Below are 25,727 nucleotides of genomic sequence, written 5' to 3' on the forward strand. Positions count from 1 at the left end.
TTCCTAATCCTTGCTCTCTTGCCAAACCAGGCTCCTGGAATGAATGCGGAAGAAAAAAGAAGAAAAGCCAAACTTCTTTATCCTCCCTCTATTCAAACTCTGCTGGTAAGCAGATCAGGACTGGTGTTGGTATTAAATAACCATTTTGTTCTGACCTTGAATTTGTGACGTGTCCATTTTACAAACCACCAGCTCCCTTGATGGTTACCAACAGTTCTTCCCCTTCCTTGGGCATTGCTGGCATCGAGGTGGAAGCCCTGAAGTCCAGGCTTGTGTGTTTCCAAATCATTCTCTCCATCCTTGAAGCATATTGAAAACAACGGGTAATGCTGTAGGGATGACATTTCGGAGCACGTTCATCAAGATGCGTTACAGTCCTCTGCTCCACAGGCAGGGAATGCCAGGGCAGCAGCATTATTTGGGGGGCAGCAGACAGAAAAGGGTTCCGTGGACAGAAGCAGCCGTAAGGTATGGAAGTGAGGACCGCGTGTTCTTTGCGCTTCCGAGATCCAGGTTTTCCTCACGGGGACCCAAGTTACAGGTTTCACTTCCTTAGTGGAAGATACCGGCAAATAAAGGGATTGAGGTATTTTTTAAATCCTAAATTCCTATACAATTATGTAGTTCCACTTGTTTTCTTAAGGAAAGCTGCAGCCCCACATTACACATCATCAAATCTATGATAACATTTACGCAAGGTGTAATTACGCTCACTTCACACTCCTTCCACCCCCCTGCTACTCAATTTAGCAACCGATCCAACAGAGAAGGAACAGCTTTTGGCTCTCTCCCCCTGAAGCACACCATCACCAGACCAGATCACTGCTGGGGGGGCTGGGAATCCACTGGGAGGGAAAGCAGAGCAGCCCCTTCCCATGACAGTTCCCACACTCCACCAAAAAGAAAAAAAAAAGCCAAAAAAAGACAAGAATGTGTTTTGAAAAATGAGAGTATCAGACAAGAAGCACGGAAGCCCAGCTTCCTCCCACCACCTCTGCCGCTTGCACTGGCCCTGGGGCTCACTCCGTGCCACCAAGCCGGCAGGAGACTAGTCCAGCAGCAAAAAGCAAAGGATTTTCTGACAGCTTCGGGTACTGACCAGCCCAACAAAAAGTCAGATCAAGGGCAGCTGATGAAGGAGGAACACAAAGAACGACCTGTCCTTTTGGTGGCATCCAGCTATCAGATTGTTTCGAACCTTCTCAAACTGCTTCCTTAGTTCTTCTTCCACAACTTCCAATTTTTTTCCCTTCTTTTTTGTTTTCCCCTCCCTTTTTAGACTGTGACATAAACCAGTTTCAGTTTACTTTGCTGCTGAAATAGCAAGTCCCATTACTTGCGAAAGCACCTGGTATTTCTTCTCCATCCCCAATGCTGACACTAGGACTCATGGCTCCACAATCCAGTCAAGCCTGCAAAGCAATGCAGCTGGAAACGGAATCAGGGAAAAAAAAATAAATCAACTGATTTAATTCCCAGATCCGACTGGCTGTCCAAACACTAGTATAAGGGAGAAAGCAGAACACGTTTTCAGGAGCACAATTCTTGTTGGCAGCATGGACTTGGAGCAGCTCAACAGACAGTCGGAAAGTCATATCCTAGATTCTTTATCCAAACGCTGCTGCTACTCTGCAGAGACTTGAGCGCTTCCCGCTTCAAAAAGTAGAAAAGCCATTGACTCGGTAAAATATAAGCCTTAAGTAAGCCAAAAATGTCATAAATAACACTAGCAAGAGCATTAGAAAAGCCGCTCCCTGATCTAGTCTGAAATAGCAGGTTGTAGCTCTGTGCTCTTCTCTCTTAATTTTACAAACACGTACATTGCATACACCTTACCTAGTTATGACTCACAAAAGTTCAGCCATCACTCATTTGAAGCCTTGGGGAAGACTGCCCGCACGTGATTTTATTATTTTTTGTTTGAAATCAAAGTATAGGAAAGGGAAGAGTAGGGAAGCAGGAAGAACAGAAGAGCAGAGACTAGGGAAGCAGGTGGGATAGCAATTGCTGTCCTGTCGTACCCTGCACAATTGTGTTTCAAAAAGACTTTGCTCGAAAGGTCTTCAGGTTCCCACTCCTTCTGATTGGAAATACAGCGCAGGTTATCCTGGCAAACCTTTACTAAAGTTCGGCTGCCGTCTTGAACTGGTTTTCAGTTGACTTGCACAACAGCAACTACATCAACTTGTTATAAAAAAACTAACACACAGAAATCCACCTCGAGCAAGTCAGAAGTAATAGTACCTCCCTAAAAACATAACAGTTGTAGGAAGGACATGAAGACATCAACAGAGAGGTGATACCGGGGGCGGGACGAGTCTATTCTCTCATCCCTGTCTTTCAGCATTCATTCCCATGTAGCATTTTTAACCTCCTGGGAACCAAATTTTCCTAACCTCATCTCCACTGAAGTAGAAACACTTGTACTATTAAAGCTTCTCACAGTGACTCTGAAAGAGAAAAGGCCATATTCCAAGCCAGACACTGCAGTTTCCTGCTCAGAATTATTACGTTCTCTTAAATTTTTTTTTTTTTTCCACCTCCAGGGAAGGTTAAAAATTTAAACTCCTTATCACCTCCACAACTCCTCCTGATGCTGCAATAAGTTGAAAAATTACAGGCTGATGAGGAAAAAAAGGTGGTCCTGCCCAGCCGAGCGGGGCCAAGGCCAGGATCCTGTCTTTCGTGGAATCAGAGAAGCAGAGAGTGGCTTGGGTTGGAAGGGACCTTAAAGATCATCTGAGAGATCCCATGGGCAGGGACACCTCCCACCAGACCAGCTTGCTCCAAGCCCCGTCCAACCTGGCCTTGGACACCTCCAGGGATGGGGCAGCCACAGCTTCTCTGGACAACCTGGGCCAGGGGCTCACCACCCTCACAGCAAAGAATTTCTGCCCGAGATCTTATCTAAATCTCCCCTCCGTCCCTTTGAAACCAGCACCCCTTGTTCTGTCGCTCCCCTCCCTGATCCAGAGTCCCTCCCCAGCTCTCCTGGAGCCCCTTTAGGGACTGGAAGGGGCTCGAAGGTCTCCCTGGAGCCTTCTCTTCTCCAGGCTGAACCCCCCCAGCTCTCTCAGCCTGTCCTCCCAGCAGAGGGGCTCCAGCCCTCCCAGCATCTCCGGGGCCTCCTCTGGCCCCGCTCCAACAGCTCCGTGTCCTTCTGCTCTTGGTGGCACCAGAGCTGGATACAGTGCTCCAAACGCGGGCTCTCACGGGAACCCCCACGGTCCCTAGAGCTGTGCTCTTTCCCTCCCACCCATCGGGCACCAGGGACACAGTGCCACGGAGAGGTGGCCCCCGAGGGGGGAAGGCTCCGGTGCCGCTCCTGTAACACTTCAAAGCAGCAAATCAGGGCACTCGTCACGCCCACGTGTTTTGGAAACAAAATAAATCCCCTCCCTGCCTCTAGCATGAGCAATCACAAAGAGAGCATCAGTTTTCACCTTTGCTGTCCCCCCGCCATCCCCAGCCGAGGATGACTCTGCTCCTGGTAGACCTGTGGTCACTGGCTATGTGAGGCCAGGTCTGAGCCAGCCTTGGGGGCTGAGCCCCCTCCACGGCCTTCCTGTGAGCAAGGACCACCTCACGGGGCAGCCGGCAGCGTCACAACTGTGCGAAGAAGCCCCATGAGGAGTGTGTGTCCCCACTGCCCCGCCGAGGGCGGCAGGGCATTACTCACACCGCACACGCGCTCGCCCATCAGCACGAAAAAGAGCAAGCTCGTCATCTCCAAAAGGCCATTTCCTAAGGAGAAGCGAGGCCCAGCTCCCACACAACTGCTCACCCAGAGCACAGTGTTAACAGGCTGTTGCTCCCCAGGGGCTGCTCTCCGGGAACCGCCTCGGGGCACAAGGACACGAGCCCCGGCTGAAGGGCCAGAGCCATGGATCAGAGGGGACGGCGGCTGCTACGCGTACAATTTCCCCACCGCCTCATACACAGAGGCTTTCAGCAGCCACAAGCGCTGCCAAGCGACCAGCAGCAGGTGTCCCCCGACGGGGTTTACTCCACACAAGTCCTTGGCGGGTCGCGGAGAGGACAGAGAAGGCACCAGGTAAGGTGTTCACAGCAGCATCACCCTGCTCCTTCCATCACACCCCCGAGCCCCCTCTGCTTAACAGGGGGGGCCCAGGAGGACCTGGGCAGTGTCCTTACCCCACTCGCCCCTCTGCAGGGCTTGTTTGCTGGTTCATTGGGGTTTTTTCCCGCAAAAAACCCACAAATTCTGCTTTTGTACTCAGCAGAGCACAGGGTCAGCCTCAAAACTGCATCCCCCAGACAGCGAGAACCCAAGGGAAGGGGAAAGGACACTTCGAGCATTCAGCTACTGCGTCCTAGCGGTAATAAACAGCTAAAATCTTCCACGTCCTCCGGGAGCCCGGGAAGATGAAGTATCTCATGGAGGGACAAACCACGACACATTGCCTTTGTAATAGTTCTTCCTTTGGACAATCTCCTCTGATTTGGGGACAGATTAAGCTCATCACTTTGAAAGCAGAGAGCGATGCGGCTGCTGACCCGCACCACAGCCAAACCACCGCGTCAGCCGGCCCAGGAGAGCAGACCTTCAGGCGAGGAGCAGCACCGGGAAGGCTGATCCCACCCACGGCGACAGAGGGCATGGCCCCAAAATCACCAGCTTTCCCCCCGAAGACAAGGAGAGGAGAGACCGCATCACCGGGCAGGAATCACCTCACATGATGGTAACTGCCATTACAGAAACAACACCACATGGTCATTTGTACAAGCGTTCCAACACGGGGCTTCCAAACCACCTCTTGGGCAATTTTTCCTCTACGATGGTCAAGGAAAGACCTGAAATCCCACTCCAGCTCTGGAGTGCAAGCTAGAGGGGGGAAAAAAATGAAAGAAAGGGGGAAACGCCATGTTTAAACTGATCTAGCTGGGTCTGAGCGTAACAGAGCGAGGATCGACACAAGCTCTTCATTGGGCAGACGCCTGGAGGCAGCGCCTGCGGCAGAGCAGCAATAATCTCCTACTTGGCTGTTACTGGGATTCTCGCTGGTGAACAACGTCCTGGTTGTCCCTTCAGCATTTTGGGACAATCGCTTGGAGGTTCTGGTGCTCTGATACCCAGCCTGGCCAGAGTCTTCTTCCTCCATAGACTGTGAGTGAGCTAAAACCCACATTGATATGTCAACCTTATTTTCAAAGACAAAAAAACCCTAAATCACTCTCATTACCAGATCAAGTTTCATTCCAGTAAGGCTCTTTAAATAATTTAAATATTTATTTTAATAAAAATAAATAAATACTTCTCTTTTCCCATTATAAAACTCTCTGGAGACAGAAATAAACCAAACCAACCCCAACCACAGGGGTTTCTCTCGCAAATCAAAAGATGGTAAATGCTTTCTTCTGATGGTCATCATAAATCCACTTGTAGGCATCAAGTAGATGGTAGATTATTCCAGAAACAGAAGAAAACTCTCTTTGAGGAAACAGTAGTTCAGCACCTTGTTGTTGGGAAGAGAAGTTCAGCTCACACAACTGTTGCCACCACCAGATGAGTCCCATTTGTCCATAACGTGACCACGTGTGCTGTGAGAGAAGTTCCACTCGTGCAATGTCACCACCACCAGATGAGTCCCATTCGTCCAGAACGCGGCCACGTGCGCTGCGAGGTGTGAGCAGCCCTCTCTGCGATGGAAGTTCACAGCATTTGTTGTTAACCATTTCCTTGCCCAGGTGACGCCAACCTTTCCAGCTTGTGCTTAAGGTGTGTTAGCTAATTTCAAGGAGAGTTACTGTCTCCAAAATAGGGGCAGGCAGGGGGGGAAATAACAATCTTAACCACTACTACTTAACCTAAAGAGAAAAACTTGTGTGCCTGCTGCTATTTCAAATGAGGTAGTAGAAAAGTAACTAAAAGAAGAGGTAGTCACCCAAAGGTGATGACAGTGTTACTCTGGTAGCGCATGCCTCACAGCAGCTCTTGATGGAGTATTTCCCACACCATCCTCTCGCGGAAATAAGGCATGTGGATCTGAAAAGAAAAGAAAAATACATTAAATACACATCATGGCAGAAAGAGACACAAAATACGCAGAAACGCCCAGTTACTTCCTTATTATACACTTCCTTTTAAGAACCGCCAACGCTTGCCCTTCCGGTACAACCTGGCTTTCACCCGCACAGCTCCTAAGAGGGTGACATGCCACCAAAACCAGATCTCCTTGACCACACAACAGCTCACAAGCACTTTCACAGAAGAGCACTGCCTTGGAAAAGAACCAGTGTCTTCACTGGTCAAAGGCTGAGACCCATTTCTCCCAAAGATCCCAAGGCCAGATCTCACAAACCCCCTGGCTCCAGTACCTCGCCCAAGAGGAATCTCACTGGGAGCAGATACCGGACGCCAGGATGGAGAACACAGCTCTGCCCTGCTGAGGCCACTTGGAAGTTGCAGCCCAGCCACTATCTCCCAAGAACGGAGAGAGGTACAAAACCTCAGCCGCTGCACCAGATGCAATTAACAGCCGCTGCGTAACTTCCCTGGCTCTTGTCTCTGTGCGAAAGGGGCTGGAGCTGTTTAGAACCTTCACTCACCTGTGTAAAGGTCAGCGGTTTCTCTCTCGAGATGTAATCTGCGTATTTGCAGGTGAAAACGCCACAGTCGCTTCCATTCGATTGCTGAGGGATTTCCTAACGAATGCAAAGAAGATGGAGAATTTGCCTCTATCTTCAAGGAAAAGCAACTTGGAAGCAGCACCCATTACCAAAAATACCCTAACCAGACACTCCTGAACTTGCACCATCCCCAGTAACCGCTCCCCAACACAAGGAACAGACCCCAGGAACTGCACATCATCCCTCCCCTCGGCTTCCTACGCTCGGATGTTACAAGCCAAATTCCTGGCAGGCTGATAAGGGACAGCAGGCTTCCTCCCTGCAAGGTGTCTGGAGGTTTCTACAGTGTCTTTCTGAAGTGACATCCCTTAAATCGAGGCTTTCGGTGCTGCTTTTCGCTATTGCTGAGAAACATCAGCCCAAGCCCTTGCTTTGTCACGTGCCAGGATTTGGGCTGCAAACAAGCAGCCCACGTTCTCTGACAACTGCTAAAGAGACTTGAAATTTGACTTGTGAAATGGGGGCAAAGCCAAATTCACCTTCACGTGGCAGAGGAATTAAAAAAAAACCAACAAAGTATTCGGCCAGCAAGGAGAGGCACTGCTCAAAGATTTCATCCCAGCACGGTTTCCTGGGCCACTTGCAGCCCCATGTGGGACCAGAAGAAGATGCTTATGGCTGTTCTCTGAAGTCCTGGCCTTATGAGAAAGCGTTAAGAGCTTTGTGACAAGGAGTTCTAGTTCACATTTCAAGTGCAAGCAGTGCTCACTCACATGTGGCTCCATGCTGTGAACAGTCCACTCTGAAACATTCAGCTTCACGTGTCTTTTTTCACGGCTCTCCTCTTGCAGGTATTTGCTGTTGAAAACAAAAGAAAAGCCACTCTTCATCGCTGTAATTTAGGCCGAGAAAAAAAGAGCTGCTGAAAGATCACAGGAAGATGAATGGCAGGAGAGTAAACACGTCAGAGGATCCTCACAGCAGCTGATTTCAGGCATTTGGAGGAAAAATCCAAATCTTAAATTTACAAACGCTGCGAGAGGCTGCGAGCTAACCATCAGGAATGAGACCGACAATTCCGACAATTCCAAATAAGGTCATTGCTTAGCAGAGGTCAAAAAACCCCAAATCCCATGTTATCAGAGGAAGAAGAGAAAAACCAAGCAAGGAACCCTAATGTCGTCAGCCCACCACGTGCCTGAATCCCACAGACTGCGTGCGCCTCCGGAAGAACAAATACAAAAGCTTTTGGGCCAGCACCTCTGGCTGAGGAAGTTTCCAGGCCACCAGTTGCTGGAAAAAAGGACTGGATGCAGACCTGTTCTTATAGCCTTTCCCAGGCACCTGCTCTTAACTGTTCAGGACAGCACCGGACTAAACCAACGCTTGGTTTGTCTCTGCGGGGCCGCTCTCCTTGCTCTTGGGCTACAAAGCTGCTGGATTAAGGGGTTTTACTACCTCTGCATCAGTGGCAGAGACTTCTAAGGACGCCTGCTTGCACAACAGGAAAACCTGTCCCCGTTACGTTGGAGAGGTGTGCGTGCCAGCTGACACAGCTGCAAAAGCTGGCTACACGGTATCTGTCTTGAACGAGAATGTCAGAATTACAAAGAGCACCCAGCGGTATCCTCAAACACTTCTGCCCTCAAATTCTTCCCTTTCGTCAATAGCCCCATTTTATTGATCACTAACAAGGTTGGTGCCCGTGTGCCACGGGGCTACCATGTCTTTGTCTGTGCTATAGGGGGAAGGTGGCAGAACCCAGGCATCCAAGACGCTGGGTGGAGGGGACGACGTGACACTAGGGAAGGAGTCACTGTCAGACAACTCGCAGCAAGCGAATCCAAGATTTCTGGTTTGTTATCTACAGGAAATGTGGAAACTTGCCGTCGTGTCACAGGGGCAAAACCCAAAACCCTTCTCCTCATTCACAACACAAAAGCACTGACTGAGCAGTTACTTACAGCAAAGTCTCACAAATCTTGTCCCCTCCTTGTCCCAGGGAGTCGTAGTATTTGACGGTCTTCTTTCTGGTGTCTATGACCTGTTATTCAAAGGTGACTGTTAGACAAAGCACCACCTTGTGCTGCACAAACCTCCATGACTTTTCTTGCTAGCTTTTTCTCCCCACCCAACTCTAAATAACAAGCCCGTTTGACTCACCGCTAGTGCCCAGTGCAAGCTCAAGTTAATGGGCACTAAGATGACGTCCTTGTGGAAGACATCCACGCGTCTGGTCAATCTTCTTACTGTCCTGTAGCCCCCAGAAGCTAGTTTTTCATAAAACAAGGAACTAAAAGCGTGGACTGATGGATATCCTGCCTTCTTACTTCTCTCCATCACAAGACCCATGTAGAAATTAATGACCTGTACCACAAAGAGTAAACTGGAGATGTAAAATCAGACGCTAGCTTACCAAACGAAAAATACAGCCACATCTCTCTTCTGGCCACTCTGAAGTACGCAGCTGAGAGAACTCCAGCCTCAGCTGTCAGCTTTTGTTGAGAGAACTTCGCACTTGGTTACAGTTGTTTATCAAACTGCACTTTGGTAAAAACACCTGCCACCCACTCCAAGAACCTGGACTAACTCCTGGAAGCACATAACACAACAAGTAAAGGAACTGCCAGGAACACTGGACCCTTCAGTACCTAAAATAAGAACTGCACAGAGATTTCTAGCCTCTGCAGTGCAGGTCATCAAATAACTTTGAAAAGTACACGGTGAAGGGGTATTTTTAAAGAAATGCTCAATTAGAAGATCCCTGTGCTGCAGCTAGTTTTACCTCATCATTTAGCCAGCAACCGTTCCTTAAGGTGTGGATGTCCTCACGAGTCACCTTTAGGTTGAAGGCACTGCTCATGATCTCCTCTGGCTCACCTTTGCCTAATGCGGCAACGACCTCTCTCTCCATGGCCTGAAATGGACAATTAAATGGGGAAGGACTTGTGAAACAGAGCATCGAGCATGCCAACCTGTGGGCACCTTTCAGCTCAAACACGGCCTGGAAATGAAGCTCAGGTGACAGAGCAACTGCCTTTGCCGGCTTTCGGCTAGGTTAGCAATCGCCCTTTTTGGTTGGTTGGTTGGTTTCAGCATCCCAACTTGGAACTTCAGGGCCCAGGTTTGCCTCAATTTGTTTTCACCAAGGAAGCTGAGATAAAACGCAGGGACGAGCAAACACACAGCAAACGCCTTTCCCATGCGATGCTGCAGCCCTCGCAACGCTGAGGTTTAAGGCAACCACAGCAGGCATTCTCCATGCCAAGGCAGCTACGTCAGGAGCCTGAAAGAATGGGAAGGTGGGGGAACTTCAAGGGAGCTGAAGTACCAGCAAAGGGAGAAACCGAGGCAGCTACACTGCAGTCAGGCAATCGGGAGTCCAGGCTGTGCATGCAACTGGTTGTCATTTGCAGGTTTCCATGCAAAGGAAATTCTGCTTAGGGAATGCAAAGCAACCACTGGGTCTGTTAGTATAAAATACTCTGAACTGCCAGAGCATCTTCTTCTCGGTTGAACGTGGGCTAGCAGGACAAGAAAACCCCTGGTTTTCCTTGTACTGAGCATCACCCCGCAGACGTTGTAAACTCTGGACTTGCTAGCCCTTTCCAAGTCAATCCTCAAGAGGCAAAAAAGGGGGCGCTCGATCAGACTGCAACTCCCAAGAATAAAAGCGGCCAACACTCAGACAAGCAGGGGAGGCTGTTGTTAAACGTGGACTCCTTTTTGTCCGAGTAACAGAAGCCCCACCAACCCTTAGGTTAGCACAACTGAAGGAGTGCGTGGAGCATCAAATGCTTAAATCCTTTCAATCCTTCAAACCAGCTTTAGTGCTGACCTTTGCACTGGGAAGTCACAGCTGCAGACACTCCCTAACAGCTTAAATGCAAGTTCTTCAGATTTCAAAAAGCCTGAAGAACCACCTGTAACAAATGGAGTTCCTTGCAGCTGTTTCACAGCCTTCTCTTTTGTCAAACAGCCCGTCAGCTACGGTACCTCTGTGAGCGGAGTAAAGTCTTTTCCTATTCTTCTCAGCCTTATGACTTTCTTTCCTTTCACGGCAAGGGCGGGTGACTTTTTGGCCTGGGCGGGTGCCAGAGGTACTTGGCATAACACACCTTCTGCGATCTGAGCTCCACGCTGTTCCTGTGAGACAAAAGGACGTTAAGCTACCAATCCAGCACAGATTTTTTTGCTAGGGGATAGCACAGAAAATCTTGCTCATGACTAAAACTGGAAGGGCTTTTGTACACGCATCTAACCAGCCGACTCCAAAGTTACTTTTTGTCGAGGACTGCATCCCAACTGCGCACCCATGTAGTGCTGCACTCAAAACTAAACGGAGGCAAGAGAGGCAGGAAGTTAGTTTGGCTTGGAGTAGCGTTAAGAACCCCAGAAAAGCCTCCGCAGGTAGGTATCAGGTTGAGATGGAGATTAATAGCTCTGATTTCCAGGACTAAAATTTAATTTTGATCTCAATCCTGACCAGAGACGAAAGTCAAAGAGATGTACTTCCTATCTCACAAAACAAGACACCACTAAAGATACCACAGTCCGGCTCTGCAGGTCAACCAAGCCTGTGCAGTAAAGACTCTGAGGCTGTACCCAACACATCAAAGGGGAAGAAGAAAAATAGTATAGGGTAGTGCGCTCATCATAGTCTAGAAACAAAATGAACGGCAGCGGGAAACCCTTTGTGATCGTGCTACTCAACAAATCATGCTCCCGCTTCCCTTGGGAAAAACGACCTGGATGAATACAGATATTGTTGAGGAAGTAATGAAAGGGAGGAGCGCAAAAATTTCTGATCACAACCAGATACATTTTCCTAAAAAATGAAATCATGAATAACACAAGCTTACCCCTGCAACTGCAACAGCTTGTTTCACCGCTCCGTCCTCTTCCAGACATTCTTCTGCTGGTGGGGAGCCCCTGCGAGGAACGGGAGAGAGAAAGAGAGAGAGCAGTGAGCTGTGGACCTGTACTGTCCCACGGAATTCTCAAGAATTCACCTTCTGGACAAGAAATGCTTTTTCAAGGCTGATGCTGACTACAGCCTCGGTTGCACACGTGTGACAACATCGTCTCCGCTTCCAGCACGATTCTTTCGGAGCAGCGAGACTGGCATAGAAGGAAGCGCTGGAGCTTTGTAAATTCCTTCCCATCTCCCTGTGCAAGACTCCTTTGGTTTCTCTTGATCAGTTTCATTATTTGGAAAACAGGGAAGCAACCAGCACTTCCTCTGTCAAGTGCTCTGGGATCTACTGGGGATAAATGCTCCGTGCTAGGGCTTATACTGCAAGGTATAACATGAACACCCGCAACTCTACCTGCAGCCACATACAGTTAGCTTACGGGAACTAAGACCAGCACAGGGAATGAAAAATGGGAGACCTACAGGATATTTACTTGCCTTCTGTAGGCTAGTCAAGAGAGTGACTGTCCCCATTTGGAGAGGATTACCAGTAAAACCACGCAGACTCTGAAGAGCAAACAAATACACAGACAGTAAAGATGTCTGTCTATACGTGCCTTCCTCAAAACCAAGAATTTGCCTTGTCACCAAAGACCCCCTTGTTCAGGAGGGAGACCTACAACAGACTCTCACAGTATTCTCCACTTTCAGTCCAGCGTGGTAAGAGTAGGTATCACAAGCTTTGTCAAATGACTTCCCTTGGTAGTTAAATCCACAAAAAAAGGCAAGAAAATGTTCCTTTCACTTCAACCCGTCATACTCTATCCGTTCCTTTATTTCCTTCTCTCCCCTCACGCTCAGGTGAACCACTGACAATTTAAGCACACAACAGTGCCGCACGGCTAAAGAGAGCGCTAGTGTTTAAAGCGGGGAGAAGAACAGGCACGGAAAGAGACACGCGCACAGAGCCAAAAGAAACAAGAACCGTGATGAAAAGAGACTCTACCTGGTCACAACATCTCCCTGAGACAGCTCTGGGCAGCAAACACCTACCAATTTGATACCTGCACAGAAAAGCAGTAGTATTAAAAAAATAAGTCAACTTTCAATTGCCATCAGATGTACGTAGCTCTCCGTTTCTGAGGAATAAATAAATAAAAAAAAAATATTTAAATTAGGAAGTTTGAACTCTGGCAAGCAGTGTGAACTTTGAATATCATGTGGGAGTGTATAGGAAATGCCCTATTTTCATTTGAAGTCTACCTACAAACTGGAAGGGATTTGAATCATGGGGATACTCACCAGTCCTTAGCGTTGGATATGGATAAACATCTCCTCCTTTTGTTTCTTCCGGGTCAGTCATCACAGGTTCCTTGGAATAGGCTTCAACCCTTTGGTGCAGCAAAAACAACAGAGGAGAATCACTATTTTTATACCTAGGGCATTTCTTGTCAGTACATACCAATTCACTAGGACAGATCCAGTTCAGACGTACGCAACTGTCTACGTTAGAGTTGGAAGTCATGGGTAAAGCAACAGGTATACGTAACGTAAAATTAAGCTGTTTAATCCCTTGGCAGAAACATCCTGTCTCCTGCACTAGTTTCCGGACAAAATGCAAAGGGATTTCCATGGGGAGTTTACGTTCAGAAACTCGGCCACTTTCAAATCGGGCACACTGAAGATACACGAGTCCAATTTTCTGTCTCTTCAGAATTTCAAGAGAGATCAATCAATCGTGGTATTTGTTCCCTTTACCAGTCAATCAGTGGCTTTTTTGGTTTGTCTTTAAAAAGAAAGAAACATTCTTTGCACATCCTACAAATACCTGGATTAACCTGAGGAGGCCACCGAGGAGGACATTTTACTTCAGACCTGCTCTACCCTGACCTCAGAGACTACATGCTCATTAGCAGTCGGAGTGCATTAGGCGCGTGCCCTGGGAACACGCTCTGGTTTAGCTTCACCTGAAAGGAATCTGCTTCACATGCTCCAGCTCTGCTCTGAGATATGAGCCCAACAGATCATTCAGGGACTATTCGTGCTTCATTGCAGGGAGCTGAAGCAGGGGGGTCGGTCTTTTAAAAATTACTTTGCCCCAACACTTGCCCTGGGACACTGCCCAGAACCCCCACAGTAGGACACAGTCATCCCCTCCGCTTCCATGTACAACACCTACAAAGTTACCACCAAGAAGTTAAAGGTAATTTTGCCTATAATTACTTGCGGAACCTTGTCGGCTCTGGATTAGGACGGCTTCCAGCATCTTCTTCCTTTACTGGTTCCAAAGGCTTTTGATGTTTCACCTTTTCTCCTCGCTGAACATCCTAGCAAAATGGAGGGAAAAACAAACAGCTTAGAACCACTGCATGTGAAGCAAACGTTTGTCATCCGGATATAGCGTGGACTGCACAGGCTGCTCCCAAAATACTGGCACGTTATTCACATTTACTTTAGCAGGAATTCCCACCTTCCTTTTGTGTTAGCCCTGCTCTAGGAGCTCGTGTCCCACCAGAACGCTCAAAATTCCTTCTGCAACTGTTTCCTCAATTGGGGGCCTCTGCTCTTCAGCTATGGTCTGCACCCCTTGCCTAATAATTCAGGCTAATAGGCATTCCTGCCAATAGACATCATGATTGGCTGCTATGAGTCCCCGGGCGTATCCTAATCATGCTCCACAGCTTGCCATGGCCTGCTTCTCCAGCACTTTGCCCTACATTCTTCTCCCATGTAAGCTCATCAGGAATTTTCCAATGGTTCCTTCAGGTATTGGAAGGAAAGGACAGGGAAGGACCTCTCAGATAGCCCTGTAAGGAAGGAGTAGCAGCAACTCAGTGGGTTTTTTCCCTCCGCCATCCTTTTAGACTTGCTACCTAAAGAGCAGAGTTGAGCTAGGTTAAGGACAACATAGTGAAACAACTCTGCAACAAATACATACTTAGTGACAAGGCAGTACAGCTCCACTGACAAGGGAAACTGGCTGCAGGGTCCTCCCCCACTACACCAGGTCCATGAAAATGGTTTAAAATTCAATCCTTTGGCAACAAACCACTGCTCTGTTCCAAGACTTGATGCACGTAAAGGCAAATGAAATGCTATATGCTGATTTCCCAGAAGCATCCCTTCAACTTCTTTCACTACACCCACTGTGCTGTTACAAACTGCTCCTTCAGCCTTTACACGCCGTTTTGCTATCAGTGCTAAGTTCTTTCCGTTCAAAAGACACATTTCGCACTCAGGTTACCTCTTCAGCAGTACAGAAAAGCCTCCCCATTTTGCTGGCTTCCAAAGTGCTGCGTTCTGGCGCAGCGCGCTCCTTAATGGGTGGCCTCGGTGTCAAGACGCTGCCTGAGGCAGGTTTGATGTCCTGCTTGCCCCTCTGGCTTGTGCTAAAAACATCAAGGGCAAAAGAAATAGTATCAAGAGAAGGTTCAAATATGCAGCTCCCGATGCTAGCTTCACCAACAGCTGTTGTGTTAAAGCACGTACGCTGATGATGATGGAGACAGACGCGAGATGTTTACAACCTTTAGATGAAGACCTGCTGTCTTCAACTAGCTCATGGGAAAGTACAGAGAAGTCAAAGCGAAAATCAGAACAACTGCCTTGAAGATACACTGCTGTTTGTCACCTCAGCCTCTTCTCAAGTTCTACACTTCCTCTTACCACAGACCTTTAATCTTTATCTAATCTCCTGTGGCTATGAAGTATCTGGATTTAAAGAAAAAGCTTAAAATCAGTCGGGGGAGAAAAAACCAAAAAAGCAGCTGGAGACCTCCCTTAGTACAGCAGCCTGAGGGAGTTCCAGGCTACCTTGGAGGAATATTGCTCTGTGGACACAAATACAAATGTTAGGCAATACGGAGGAAGTTCAACAACGAAAGAGAAAGGCAATAAACCTTTCGGAGAAGAACTCCAAGAAAACGGAAGGATTTTTACCTCAGACGCGGAATTGTCTTGTCACAAAGGGACAGTGAGCGTAAGGCATCGATAACTACAAAAAGAAATTGAAGGGTTTTATGAGTTTACAGTCAAGAGCTTCACAAAAGAAAACTTGTCATTTTCTCTCCTACATCATAATATTATTTGTGTTATGTCACTTGAGGAGAGTTTCAGAGTTTCATACTGGCAACTACAGAAAGTTGTGCACACAAGGGATTGCCAGCCAAAACCCGAAATAAAAAAGGGTTATCAGGACCTACTACCCAAAATCAGCTTTTCAAACAATTGACTTCTGGCAAGCCAACAGTGGACATATCAGAACTGAAGGACTGCATCCAAGGCAGCTCGTCTACTGAGATGACAAGATCAACGCCTGGCTCCACTCCAGAGGCAATGCAAGGATGCAGGCAGGAATCAGAGCTCACACTCAAGTATTCCCAGACGCTGCCTAGTATTGTGCCTGCAATAAGCCCTACAGAACTCTAGGGGTCCAGCTGTACGGTGCACAAGGGCGGGTGAAAAAGAAACGAGTTCATAACTCCATGTCAGCCTTACCAATCCGTAGTGTTCCTCCTTCTTCCATACACCATCTTGGTCTTTTAGCTGGAGGCTCAGAAAAGGTGGACTGCAAACAAAAAAAAGGAAAACAACGAGAGTAAAACGTGAATTCCATGTGAATGTCAGCAAACATAAACGTCCTGAAATTTAGTCAACTCTGTTCTGACTTGGGGACCATGATTTGCCCGCTCAGACTGCGGAAGAATGGCAATCTTTGCAGGATCTCTGACGAGTACACTTTAGGCTTTTAATACAGGCTCTCATATCTGCAGTGATTAAAACAATATAAGCTTGTCACGCAGTTATCACTAGTCCAAAGTGTGGTAGTTTAGCCCTTCAAAAAGATATTTTGAACAAATAAGAGAGAATGACTCTCTCACGAACAAATAATTACAGCACGACGGCTTCTTATTCCTCTTATCCTACAGGGCAATAAGAAAAATAGCACTACTACTTGAACCAAACTGGGAAGTCAAGCAGCTCATGACTCGTTTTAACCGAGTCCGAGTCCTACAGCCATCCTCCCCCGGAACGGTGGATTATGAACCTATCAGAAGGAGGTTTATCCAGAGGAAGTACGCAGTTTTTCTTGCAAAGTAGTGTATTTTGATTCCTTAACTACAAGATTGAGAGAGAGAGTAACAACAGTTTACAAGCACAGGACAACCATAAACTGGGATGATGGGAAAGTATCTGGAAGGCAACAAACGCTTTGCTCCTTCCTCGGCCACAAGTGCCAGAGCAGAGGACGCAGAGCTGAGGAAGGCAAACCCAGCACACAAGAGCTGCCTGCTAGAAATGGAAAAGAACCACCTACTGCTGCACAGGCTCAGAGCAGGCCCAACTTCAGGACGCTTCAGGGAGAGACGCTTGCTCTTTCATCTTCCACAGATTCGCCCTATTTTCCCAACCCTTGCTAACCCCTTCCCCAGACTCTCTGCTCGCAGCATCGTTGCTCACTGATACTCTCCGTCGTTTAGTTGCCTTGGTTTGCAACTTGCCCACAGTCGCAACTTGTTCAGGTTTCTCTCCATGCTCGGAGTCGTCATAATCTAAAAAGGCAAAGACAGGCCATATAAGAACATGATAGGAAAGGAGATTAGGATTTCTATTGGCACCAAAGCCCCTCCTCTTAGTCCCAGCTAAAGCAGTGTAACCCATTCCATGTTACGCGCCCTTCTGCCAACAGCACTTGGTGGCAATTTTTGTATTAGTTGCCTCACTGAGCAGCCCCTCAGAGCCACAGCTCAAAGACTAACCCACCCGTGAGTCTGCCAGCCAGATCTGCAAAAAAACCCTGCTTTGGGGAACATTCCCTGTTTCCGGAGAAGCAGCACAGGGTGCAATTTATCCTCCTCCCCCCTCCACACATGCATGCAGTTTATTACGTGTACGTGTTTACCACAAAAGTAATAAACTAAAGTAGAAAAAGTAGAAAAGTCAAAAGAAGTACAAAAGCCAGAGTTTTCTAAGGCAGATGAAACCGAAGAAAAATCAGGCCTATTAAAGACTTCTGTAACGTCCAATACCTGTTCTTCTCTTTTTGGCTGGAGGCTCATCGGGATCCTCCACAGGTGTAGAAATCCTGAGGAAAGAAAACACAGAAGAGTGGTTTGAAACTTCCTGAAGCTTCTACCAGGCTGACTTCCCTTCACAGGACCCAAACTTCCAAAGTTACTTTTCATAGCCCAAAGGTCTCCTCCTCCGAGCACCCCTGCGATCATCTCAGGCACACACACCCAACCTGAGCACACCGCTGAGCATCCCCCATCAACCCCCCACAACCTCTCCCAGGCAACGGACCGCTCACACACAGCTCATTATCCCACTACACCCTATTAGGCCTCTTTTCCTCATTCTCCTAATGCTTCCTAACATTTTACATCTGTTCCTATCACCAAAAACTTGCAGAAGTTACGATGCCAAGTTTTCCTCTTTCCTCAAGGAAAGCCACATACCAGCCATTACTAAGCCTTCCAAGTTCCTCAGTCACTACACGGAGTTGCAAAGAAAAGACTAAGTAGGACAGGAAACAAAAGGTGGGAAAGCAACTCATGCAGACACCCACTGCAATAACTTACTGCTAAAGCAGTGCTCGGGAACTCGTTCTTCAAAGGATTCTTAGCTGCACCCTTTCTTATTAAGCGTATGTCCAAATATTCTATCACTTGATAACAACGATAAAATCCAGTACACATTTTTACTTTGGGAATGGAGCACAAAGGTTGCTCCTAGTTGGTTTTTTCCTCTATTTGCCCCACAAAATGCCATGACAGACGCCAAGGATTCTTTGAAGAATTCTTCCGTCTTTCTTACACAAAATCATTCCTTTCAAACTGTTAGGCCCCCAAAACCTGCTGCTATCACCACTCATGGACTATCTCATCTTCTCTCTGTATCAGGAGCACAAAAAGGAACCGATATCCTTAGCGGCACCTTTCATACAATACCAAGAATATTTGCTTTTACTATGCTGTTAAAGTCAGGCAGAAAATATCGGGGAGGGAGGTCTGAAAGGCAAATACACTATAATAAAAATGCAACCTTACTCAGCATATTTGACGTGGCAGAAGGTAAAACTAAGGAACCCAAAATATTGGTATCCTCCTGCTCGACTTCAGCAAGAGCTAGCTCATTCTGGGCTGCTTTTCAGTGAAAGCTTTCCAGCCTCATTCTTCTGCAGGGATCGGCACAATCCAACCTCCTCAAGGCTACTTCCTCAGAGAAGCACGGTTTAAACGCCTGACTGCGCTTCATAACCACAGTTTGTGAACACAAGTGCCTCTTTCTCCACCTTTACCAGAGCACCCAACACCTGTGACAGCCTTGTCTTCTCCTTTTTCACTTTAACAGACACTTGGAGGGCTAGAATTACTTGGATCACAAGAAAAGATGAATTCTCTCTTGCCAGTTCAGAAATAAACGTGGAAACCTTTGCTGTTCTGAAGCGGGCATGGCCAGGGAACGTGCATGGACAAAAGGGAAGGAAAAAATCAATCTAAGCCTAGCTACCTCTCTCTCCCATGGGAATACACAACCCCGGGAGGAGGCTAAACTGTGTCATTGCAACTGGGGTTTTGCCAAGGACCCGCCAGAAACAGGGAAGCGCACAGAGTGTTGAGTAGTATTTGAAACATGCCGAAAAAACGGGCCAGAACATAAAAGCAACTTGAGACCACTCTCCAGGGAGAGACGCATTCATGTCCTTCTCCACGCTCTACAGGAGACAGCACCTATTTACGCCCAGCATTTGACTTGCCTCCTTAGCAAGGACAGGAAAGAAAGAAGGTATTAGGAAAACTCAGCAACTCTGTAGGCTCCCACAGAAGCTCAGGCCCTCCTCTTTTCAAAACCTCCTCCCCCACCAGTGTTGAGGGCACTTCATTAAGATTTATAATTTGAATTTGTAAAAAATTCAAGTTTTCACAGGGTAACCCCCCATCCCAAAAAATCGCAGACTGCGCTTCAGCAGTGCAGTACGAGAGTAGCTAACGCTTATCTCCTTTGCCCACCACCTTCACCACTCACGCCCGTAATTGTTCATCCTTCTCTCACGGAAAAGCCTCAAGGGGCCGAGCCCAGCCCAGGAGCGTGGCGGGGACCCCGGGGCAGGACACCACACTGCGCCCCAGCCCGCAGAGCGGCTAACGGCTCAAGCCCCTCAGGCCGACGCCATGGGGCCGAGGGTCCTGTTACCCCCAAGCAGGCCCCGGGGGGTCCCACAAGGCCCCGCTTACCCAGCCCTGGCCTCACGGCCCAAGCGACGCTTTGTGCCTCTCCGCTGGGGAGCTGCAGGCGCTGCGTGCGGTTCCGCCATGGCTCCGCTGCAACTAGGGACGCGGACGCTGCGTTCGACCATTGTGACGAACCGTGATGTAGCGGCGGCCAAGGGCCCGCTGCAGGGAGGCCGGCTAAAGCGGCCGCTGTGGGGCTGGCGAGTGCTGAGCTGGCTCCTGGTGGCCTTGGCTGGCGCTCGGGGGCCATCCTCTGCCCTGCCCCGCTGTTAAGGGTTGGGGTTTTAATAGGGTTCTTCCTAGTGGTTTATCAGGTGTTGCCTCTGGGGTGGAAATGTGCCCGTGCTGCTGCAGCCACGTCCTGGAGAGCCTTTTCCACATGAGGAATGAAAATGAATGGTTAAGTCCAAGAGGAGCAAAGGGGGCAGATGAAAGGGCTCAGGGCAGGAATGGCCCTTTGGGACAGCCCTTGTCACAGGAGGTCCCCCTAGCTTTTGACACCTGCAGGGAGTCTTAAGTGGTGGTGGGCTGTGGTTTAATGACAACGACCTTCCTCATTACTTTAGGAACTTAATTGCCGCTCCACTTTATGCTTCAGGGCTCTGGCCCAGGAAGATGCCTGAGCGCTGGAGGCAGAAGTGGCCATGGCAGAGGCGTTGCAGGCAGGCTGCAGGCAGGGTGGGCGGTGGAAGCAGCCCGGCAGAGGGCAGGGCAGCCCCCCGCAGGGCCTGCGACTTGGAGATGCCTCTTCAGTCGGCTTCTGCCTCCCTCTCCTCTCCCCATCCCGCAGGTGTTAGCTGAATCCTGCAGCCGAGAGCTGGAGGGGGCGCAGGGCATTTGAGTTCCTGGGTAAAGAAAGATGCGAGGTTTTTCTCGGTTTCTCTCTGTGAAGCCAAAACTCACCTGCAACACTCCCGTTTCTGTCCACGGTGGAGAAAAGTGTGAAAGCAGCTTCATAGAACTGGATGCTGAAGCAGCATATTTCAACTTAGTGGCATAACAGTGGCCAGATTAGTGGCCATCACCACCTCTTTGTGGACCCAGAAGGACTAGGAGTGCCGGGCAGGGGTCCCTCAGCTTCCCGCCACCATTGCCATGGCAGGGGCTTGCATGGAGGTGGCACATCAGCTCAGCGAAGCCCCGCTGCAGCGTCTGCTCCACATCTGGTCTGGGCTGGGAGGATGGCTTTGGGGGAGGCGTGCGGAGACCCTGCTCTGTCCTCCCGGTGTCACCAGAGAGGTGCCCAGCACTCCTGGAGATGGGCTCTGCTCCCTCCCCTGCCGCGTGGTGCATATATATCCATATATACACACACCGGCACAAGTGTCATTACATGTGCAGGCTTCACACTTCCAAACAAATCCTCATTTTCCACCGACCGAAACTGCAATCCTGTGTCACACGCTCAGACACTGTTCTCAAATAATACCCCCTCTACTCTGTTATTTACTTGCAATCTTCTTTGGTAATGACAGACCCTCATTAGCATTGGAGACTTTTTTTTAATCGGTATAAAACTTAACTTCAGTGCCATTGCCTAAAGGCTTGGTTTGACCACACCAGAAGGTTTTCTTTCTATCAAGAGATTAAAGAACATTTCAAGTTCAGCAGCAGCAGAATTCTATTTTTTCCTAAAACCAAACAGTTCTAAATTTTGTGTCAATTCTGATCAAGAACGCTCAGCCATGACACCGCAGTACCGGATTTTTTTCAAAAATCACCTGGTTTGTCTTTGTAGCATCTCTTAAACCTGAATATTCAGCCTAATGGGCATTCCAGATTAAGCGTTCTGAAATTCATTTGCTAAACCAACATGGGATCGTGCTTAAACCACTTCCAAACAACTTCAAGTTGAACTATTTACAATTGCCTCCCATCCAACACTGTGGGGACGGGGTGGGACACAACTCGCAGGATGAAGCAGATTTTCAGTGAATTCCAGGAGCAAGAGAATCAAGGCCATATTCTTCTCCGTCAAAATATTGGAGGAAGTGTCCTAAACTATGGCCACCTCACATATTAACCCTGCAAAGGGCAGTGCAAATCCTGAGAACTAATTTAGGTTACAAACAACAAATTTAACCTCAACGTGTTATTCCCTTCCAAAGGAAACAATCCACAGACATGAGTTCTGAGTTAATGTATTAATAGCGCTGTAAGCAGCCTTCAACTCTTTGTAAAAGAGTTAGACAACGCCAGATTAAAGAAGGGCCAAACCCCAAACTAAGGCTGTTCTTCCTTTGGGGAAAAAGACTTCTGTTCATAAAACTTCACCCTCTTGGCGGGATCAGGCAAGACAGAAGGAACCTTGTCGAAATACGGGTGGTCTGATACCGAGAAGGACACCAGAAATGCACAACCGGAGGGAAGCAGCAGGGAGGATCTTTGAAACCTCCCTCTTCAATCTCCCCCATTTTACAGGATTATGCCACTTCTTTAGTACTTCCAGCCTCCAAGGAACTCCTGGCACCTCACCTGCTCCAGATATTCCTGAGACTGGTAATAACCCCTACAATGGCAAAGCTCTCACCCCCCACCAAGTCCCAGGAAATCCTCCCTGGCTAAAATGTCAAACACCAGGAGCCTGCATCCCTCCAAAAGCAGTTTACGCCCCAGCATCCTGACACATATTGAGGCTTCGTACAAGCCACTTCCACAGCTCACCCAAATTCCACAGTCTCTACTAGCTCATTCTGTTGTTCTTCAGGCATTTTCTCTTCCTAATCCTTGCTCTCTTGCCAAACCAGGCTCCTGGAATGAATGCGGAAGAAAAAAGAAGAAAAGCCAAACTTCTTTATCCTCCCTCTATTCAAACTCTGCTGGTAAGCAGATCAGGACTGGTGTTGGTATTAAATAACCATTTTGTTCTGACCTTGAATTTGTGACGTGTCCATTTTACAAACCACCAGCTCCCTTGATGGTTACCAACAGTTCTTCCCCTTCCTTGGGCATTGCTGGCATCGAGGTGGAAGCCCTGAAGTCCAGGCTTGTGTGTTTCCAAATCATTCTCTCCATCCTTGAAGCATATTGAAAACAACGGGTAATGCTGTAGGGATGACATTTCGGAGCACGTTCATCAAGGTGCGTTACAGTCACCTGCTCCACAGGCAGGGAATGCCAGGGCAGCAGCATTATTTGGGGGGCAGCAGACAGAAAAGGGTTCCGTGGACAGAAGCAGCCGTAAGGTATGGAAGTGAGGACCGCGTGTTCTTTGCGCTTCCGAGATCCAGGTTTTCCTCACGGGGACCCAAGTTACAGGTTTCACTTCCTTAGTGGAAGATACCGGCAAATAAAGCGATTGAGGTATTTTTTAAATCCTAAATTCCTATACAATTACGTAGTTCCACTTTTTTTCTTAAGGAAAGCTGCAGCCCCACATTACACATCATCAAATCTACGATAACATTTATGCAAGGTGTAATTACGCTCACTTCACACTCCTTCCACCCCCCTGCTACTCAATTTAGCAACCGATCCAACAGAGAAGGAACAGCTTTTGCCTCTCTCCCCCTGAAGCACACCAGCACCAGACCAGATCACTGCTGGGGGGGCTGGGAATCCACTGGGAGGGAAAGCAGAGCAGTCCCTTCCCATGACAGTTCCCACACTCCACCAAAAAGAAAAAAAAAAAAAGTGAAAAAAGACAAGAATGTGTTTTGAAAAATGAGACTATCAGACAAGAAGCACGGAAGCCCAGCTTCCTCCCACCACCTCTGCCGCTTGCACTGGCCCTGGGGCTCACTCCGTGCCACCAAGCCGGCAGGAGACTAGTCCAGCAGCAAAAAGCAAAGGATTTTCTGACAGCTTCGGGTACTGACCAGCCCAACAAAAAGTCAGATCAAGGGCAGCTGATGAAGGAGGAACACAAAGAACGACCTGTCCTTTTGGTGGCATCCAGCTATCAGATTGTTTCGAACCTTCTCAAACTGCTTCCTTAGTTCTTCTTCCACAACTTCCAATTTTTTTCCCTTCTTTTTTTTTTTCCCCTCCCTTTTTAAACTGTGACATAAACCAGTTTCAGTTTGCTTTGCTGCTGAAATAGCAAGTCCCATTACTTGCGAAAGCACCTGGTATTTCTTCTCCATCCCCAATGCTGACACTAGGACTCGTGGCTGCACAATCCAGTCAAGCCTGCAAAGCAACGCAGCTGGAAACGGAATCAGGGAAAAAAATCAGCTGATTTAATTCCCAGATCCGACTGGCTGTCCAAACACTAGTATAAGGGAGAAAGCAGAACACGTTTTCAGGAGCACAATTCTTGTTGGCAGCGTGGACTTGGAGCAGCTCAACAGACAGTCGGAAAGTCATATCCTAGATTCTTTATCCAAACGCTGCTGCTACTCTGCAGAGACTTGAGCGCTTCCCGCTTCAAAAAGTAGAAAAGCCATTGACTCGGTAAAATAGAAGCCTTAAGTAAGCCAAAAATGTCATAAATAACACTAGCAAGAGCATTAGAAAAGCCGCTCCCTGATCTAGTCTGAAATAGCAGGTTGTAGCTCTGTGCTCTTCTCTCTTAATTTTACAAACACGTACATTGCATACACCTTACCTAGTTATGACTCACAAAAGTTCAGCCATCACTCATTTGAAGCCTTGGGGAAGACTGCCCGCACGTGATTTTATTATTTTTTGTTTGAAATCAAAGTATAGGAAAGGGAAGAGTAGGGAAGCAGGAAGAACAGAAGAGCAGAGAGTAGGGAAGCAGGTGGGATAGCAATTGCTGTCCTGTCGTACCCTGCACAATTGTGTTTCAAAAAGACTTTGCTCGAAAGGTCTTCATGTTCCCACTCCTTCTGATTGGAAATACAGCGCAGGTTATCCTGGCAAACCTTTACTAAAGTTCGGCTGCCGTCTTGAACTGGTTTTCAGTTGACTTGCACAACAGCGACTACATCAACTTGTTATAAAAAAACTAACACACAGAAATCCACCTCGAGCAAGTCAGAAGTAATCGTACCTCCCTAAAAACATAACAGTTGTAGGAAGGACATGAAGACATCAACGGAGAGGTGATACTGGGGGCGGGACGAGTCTATTCTCTCATCCCTGTCTTTCAGCATTCATTCCCATGTAGCATTTTTAACCTCCTGGGAACCAAATTTTCCTAACCTCATCTCCACTGAAGTAGAAACACTTGTACTATTAAAGCTTCTCACAGTGACTCTGAAAGAGAAAAGGCCATATTCCAAGCCAGACACTGCAGTTTCCTGCTCAGAATTATTACGTTCTCTTTAATATTTTTTTTTTTTCCACCTCCAGGGAAGGTTAAAAATTTAAACTCCTTATCACCTCCACAACTCCTCCTGATGCTGCAATAAGTTGAAAAATTACAGGCTGATGAGGTAAAAAAGGTGGTCCTGCCCAACCGAGCGGGGCCAAGGCCAGGATCCTGTCTTTCGTGGAATCAGTGAAGCAGAGAATGGCTTGGGTTGGAAGGGACCTTAAAGATCATCTGAGAGATCCCATGGGCAGGGACACCTCCCACCAGACCAGCTTGCTCCAAGCCCCCTCCAACCTGGCCTTGGACACCTCCAGGGATGGGGCAGCCACAGCTTCTCTGGGCAACCTGGGCCAGGGGCTCACCACCCTCACAGCAAAGAATTTCTGCCCGAGATCTTATCTAAATCTCCCCTCCATCCCTTTGAAACCAGCACCCCTTGTTCTGTCGCTCCCCTCCCTGCTCCCCAGCTTTCCTGGAGCCCCTTTAGGGACTGGAAGGGGCTCGAAGGTCTCCCCGGAGCCTTCTCTTCTCCAGGCTGGACACCTCCAACTCCCTCAGCCTGTCCTCCCAGCAGAGGGGCTCCAGCCCTCCCAGCATCTCCGGGGCCTCCTCTGGCCCCGCTCCAACAGCTCCGTGTCCTTCTGCTCTTGGTGGCACCAGAGCTGGATACAGTGCTCCAAACGCGGGCTCTCACGGGAACCCCCACGGTCCCTAGAGCTGTGCTCTTTCCCTCCCACCCATCGGGCACCAGGGACACAGTGCCACG

At 48.3% G+C, this 25,727-nt stretch overlaps 1 protein-coding gene across 1 annotated transcript; it reads right to left on the reverse strand.

The window, feature by feature from the left end:
- Positions 1-5,944: 5,944 nt before the first annotated feature.
- Positions 5,945-24,739, reverse strand: LOC128911062 (sentrin-specific protease 2-like). The gene is made up of 8 exons (XM_054205308.1): positions 24,698-24,739; positions 17,518-17,535; positions 9,377-9,508; positions 8,755-8,958; positions 8,556-8,635; positions 7,365-7,449; positions 6,571-6,666; positions 5,945-6,007 (listed from the first exon to the last, which is right to left on the reverse strand). The coding sequence occupies exons 1-8, from the start codon at positions 24,737-24,739 to the stop codon at positions 5,945-5,947; spliced, it is 720 nt and encodes a 239-aa protein (XP_054061283.1).
- Between the last annotated feature and the right edge of the window lie 988 nt (positions 24,740-25,727).

This window comes from Rissa tridactyla, chromosome 6 (genome assembly GCF_028500815.1).
Source record: "Rissa tridactyla isolate bRisTri1 chromosome 6, bRisTri1.patW.cur.20221130, whole genome shotgun sequence".
Taxonomy (NCBI): Eukaryota; Metazoa; Chordata; class Aves; order Charadriiformes; family Laridae; genus Rissa; species Rissa tridactyla.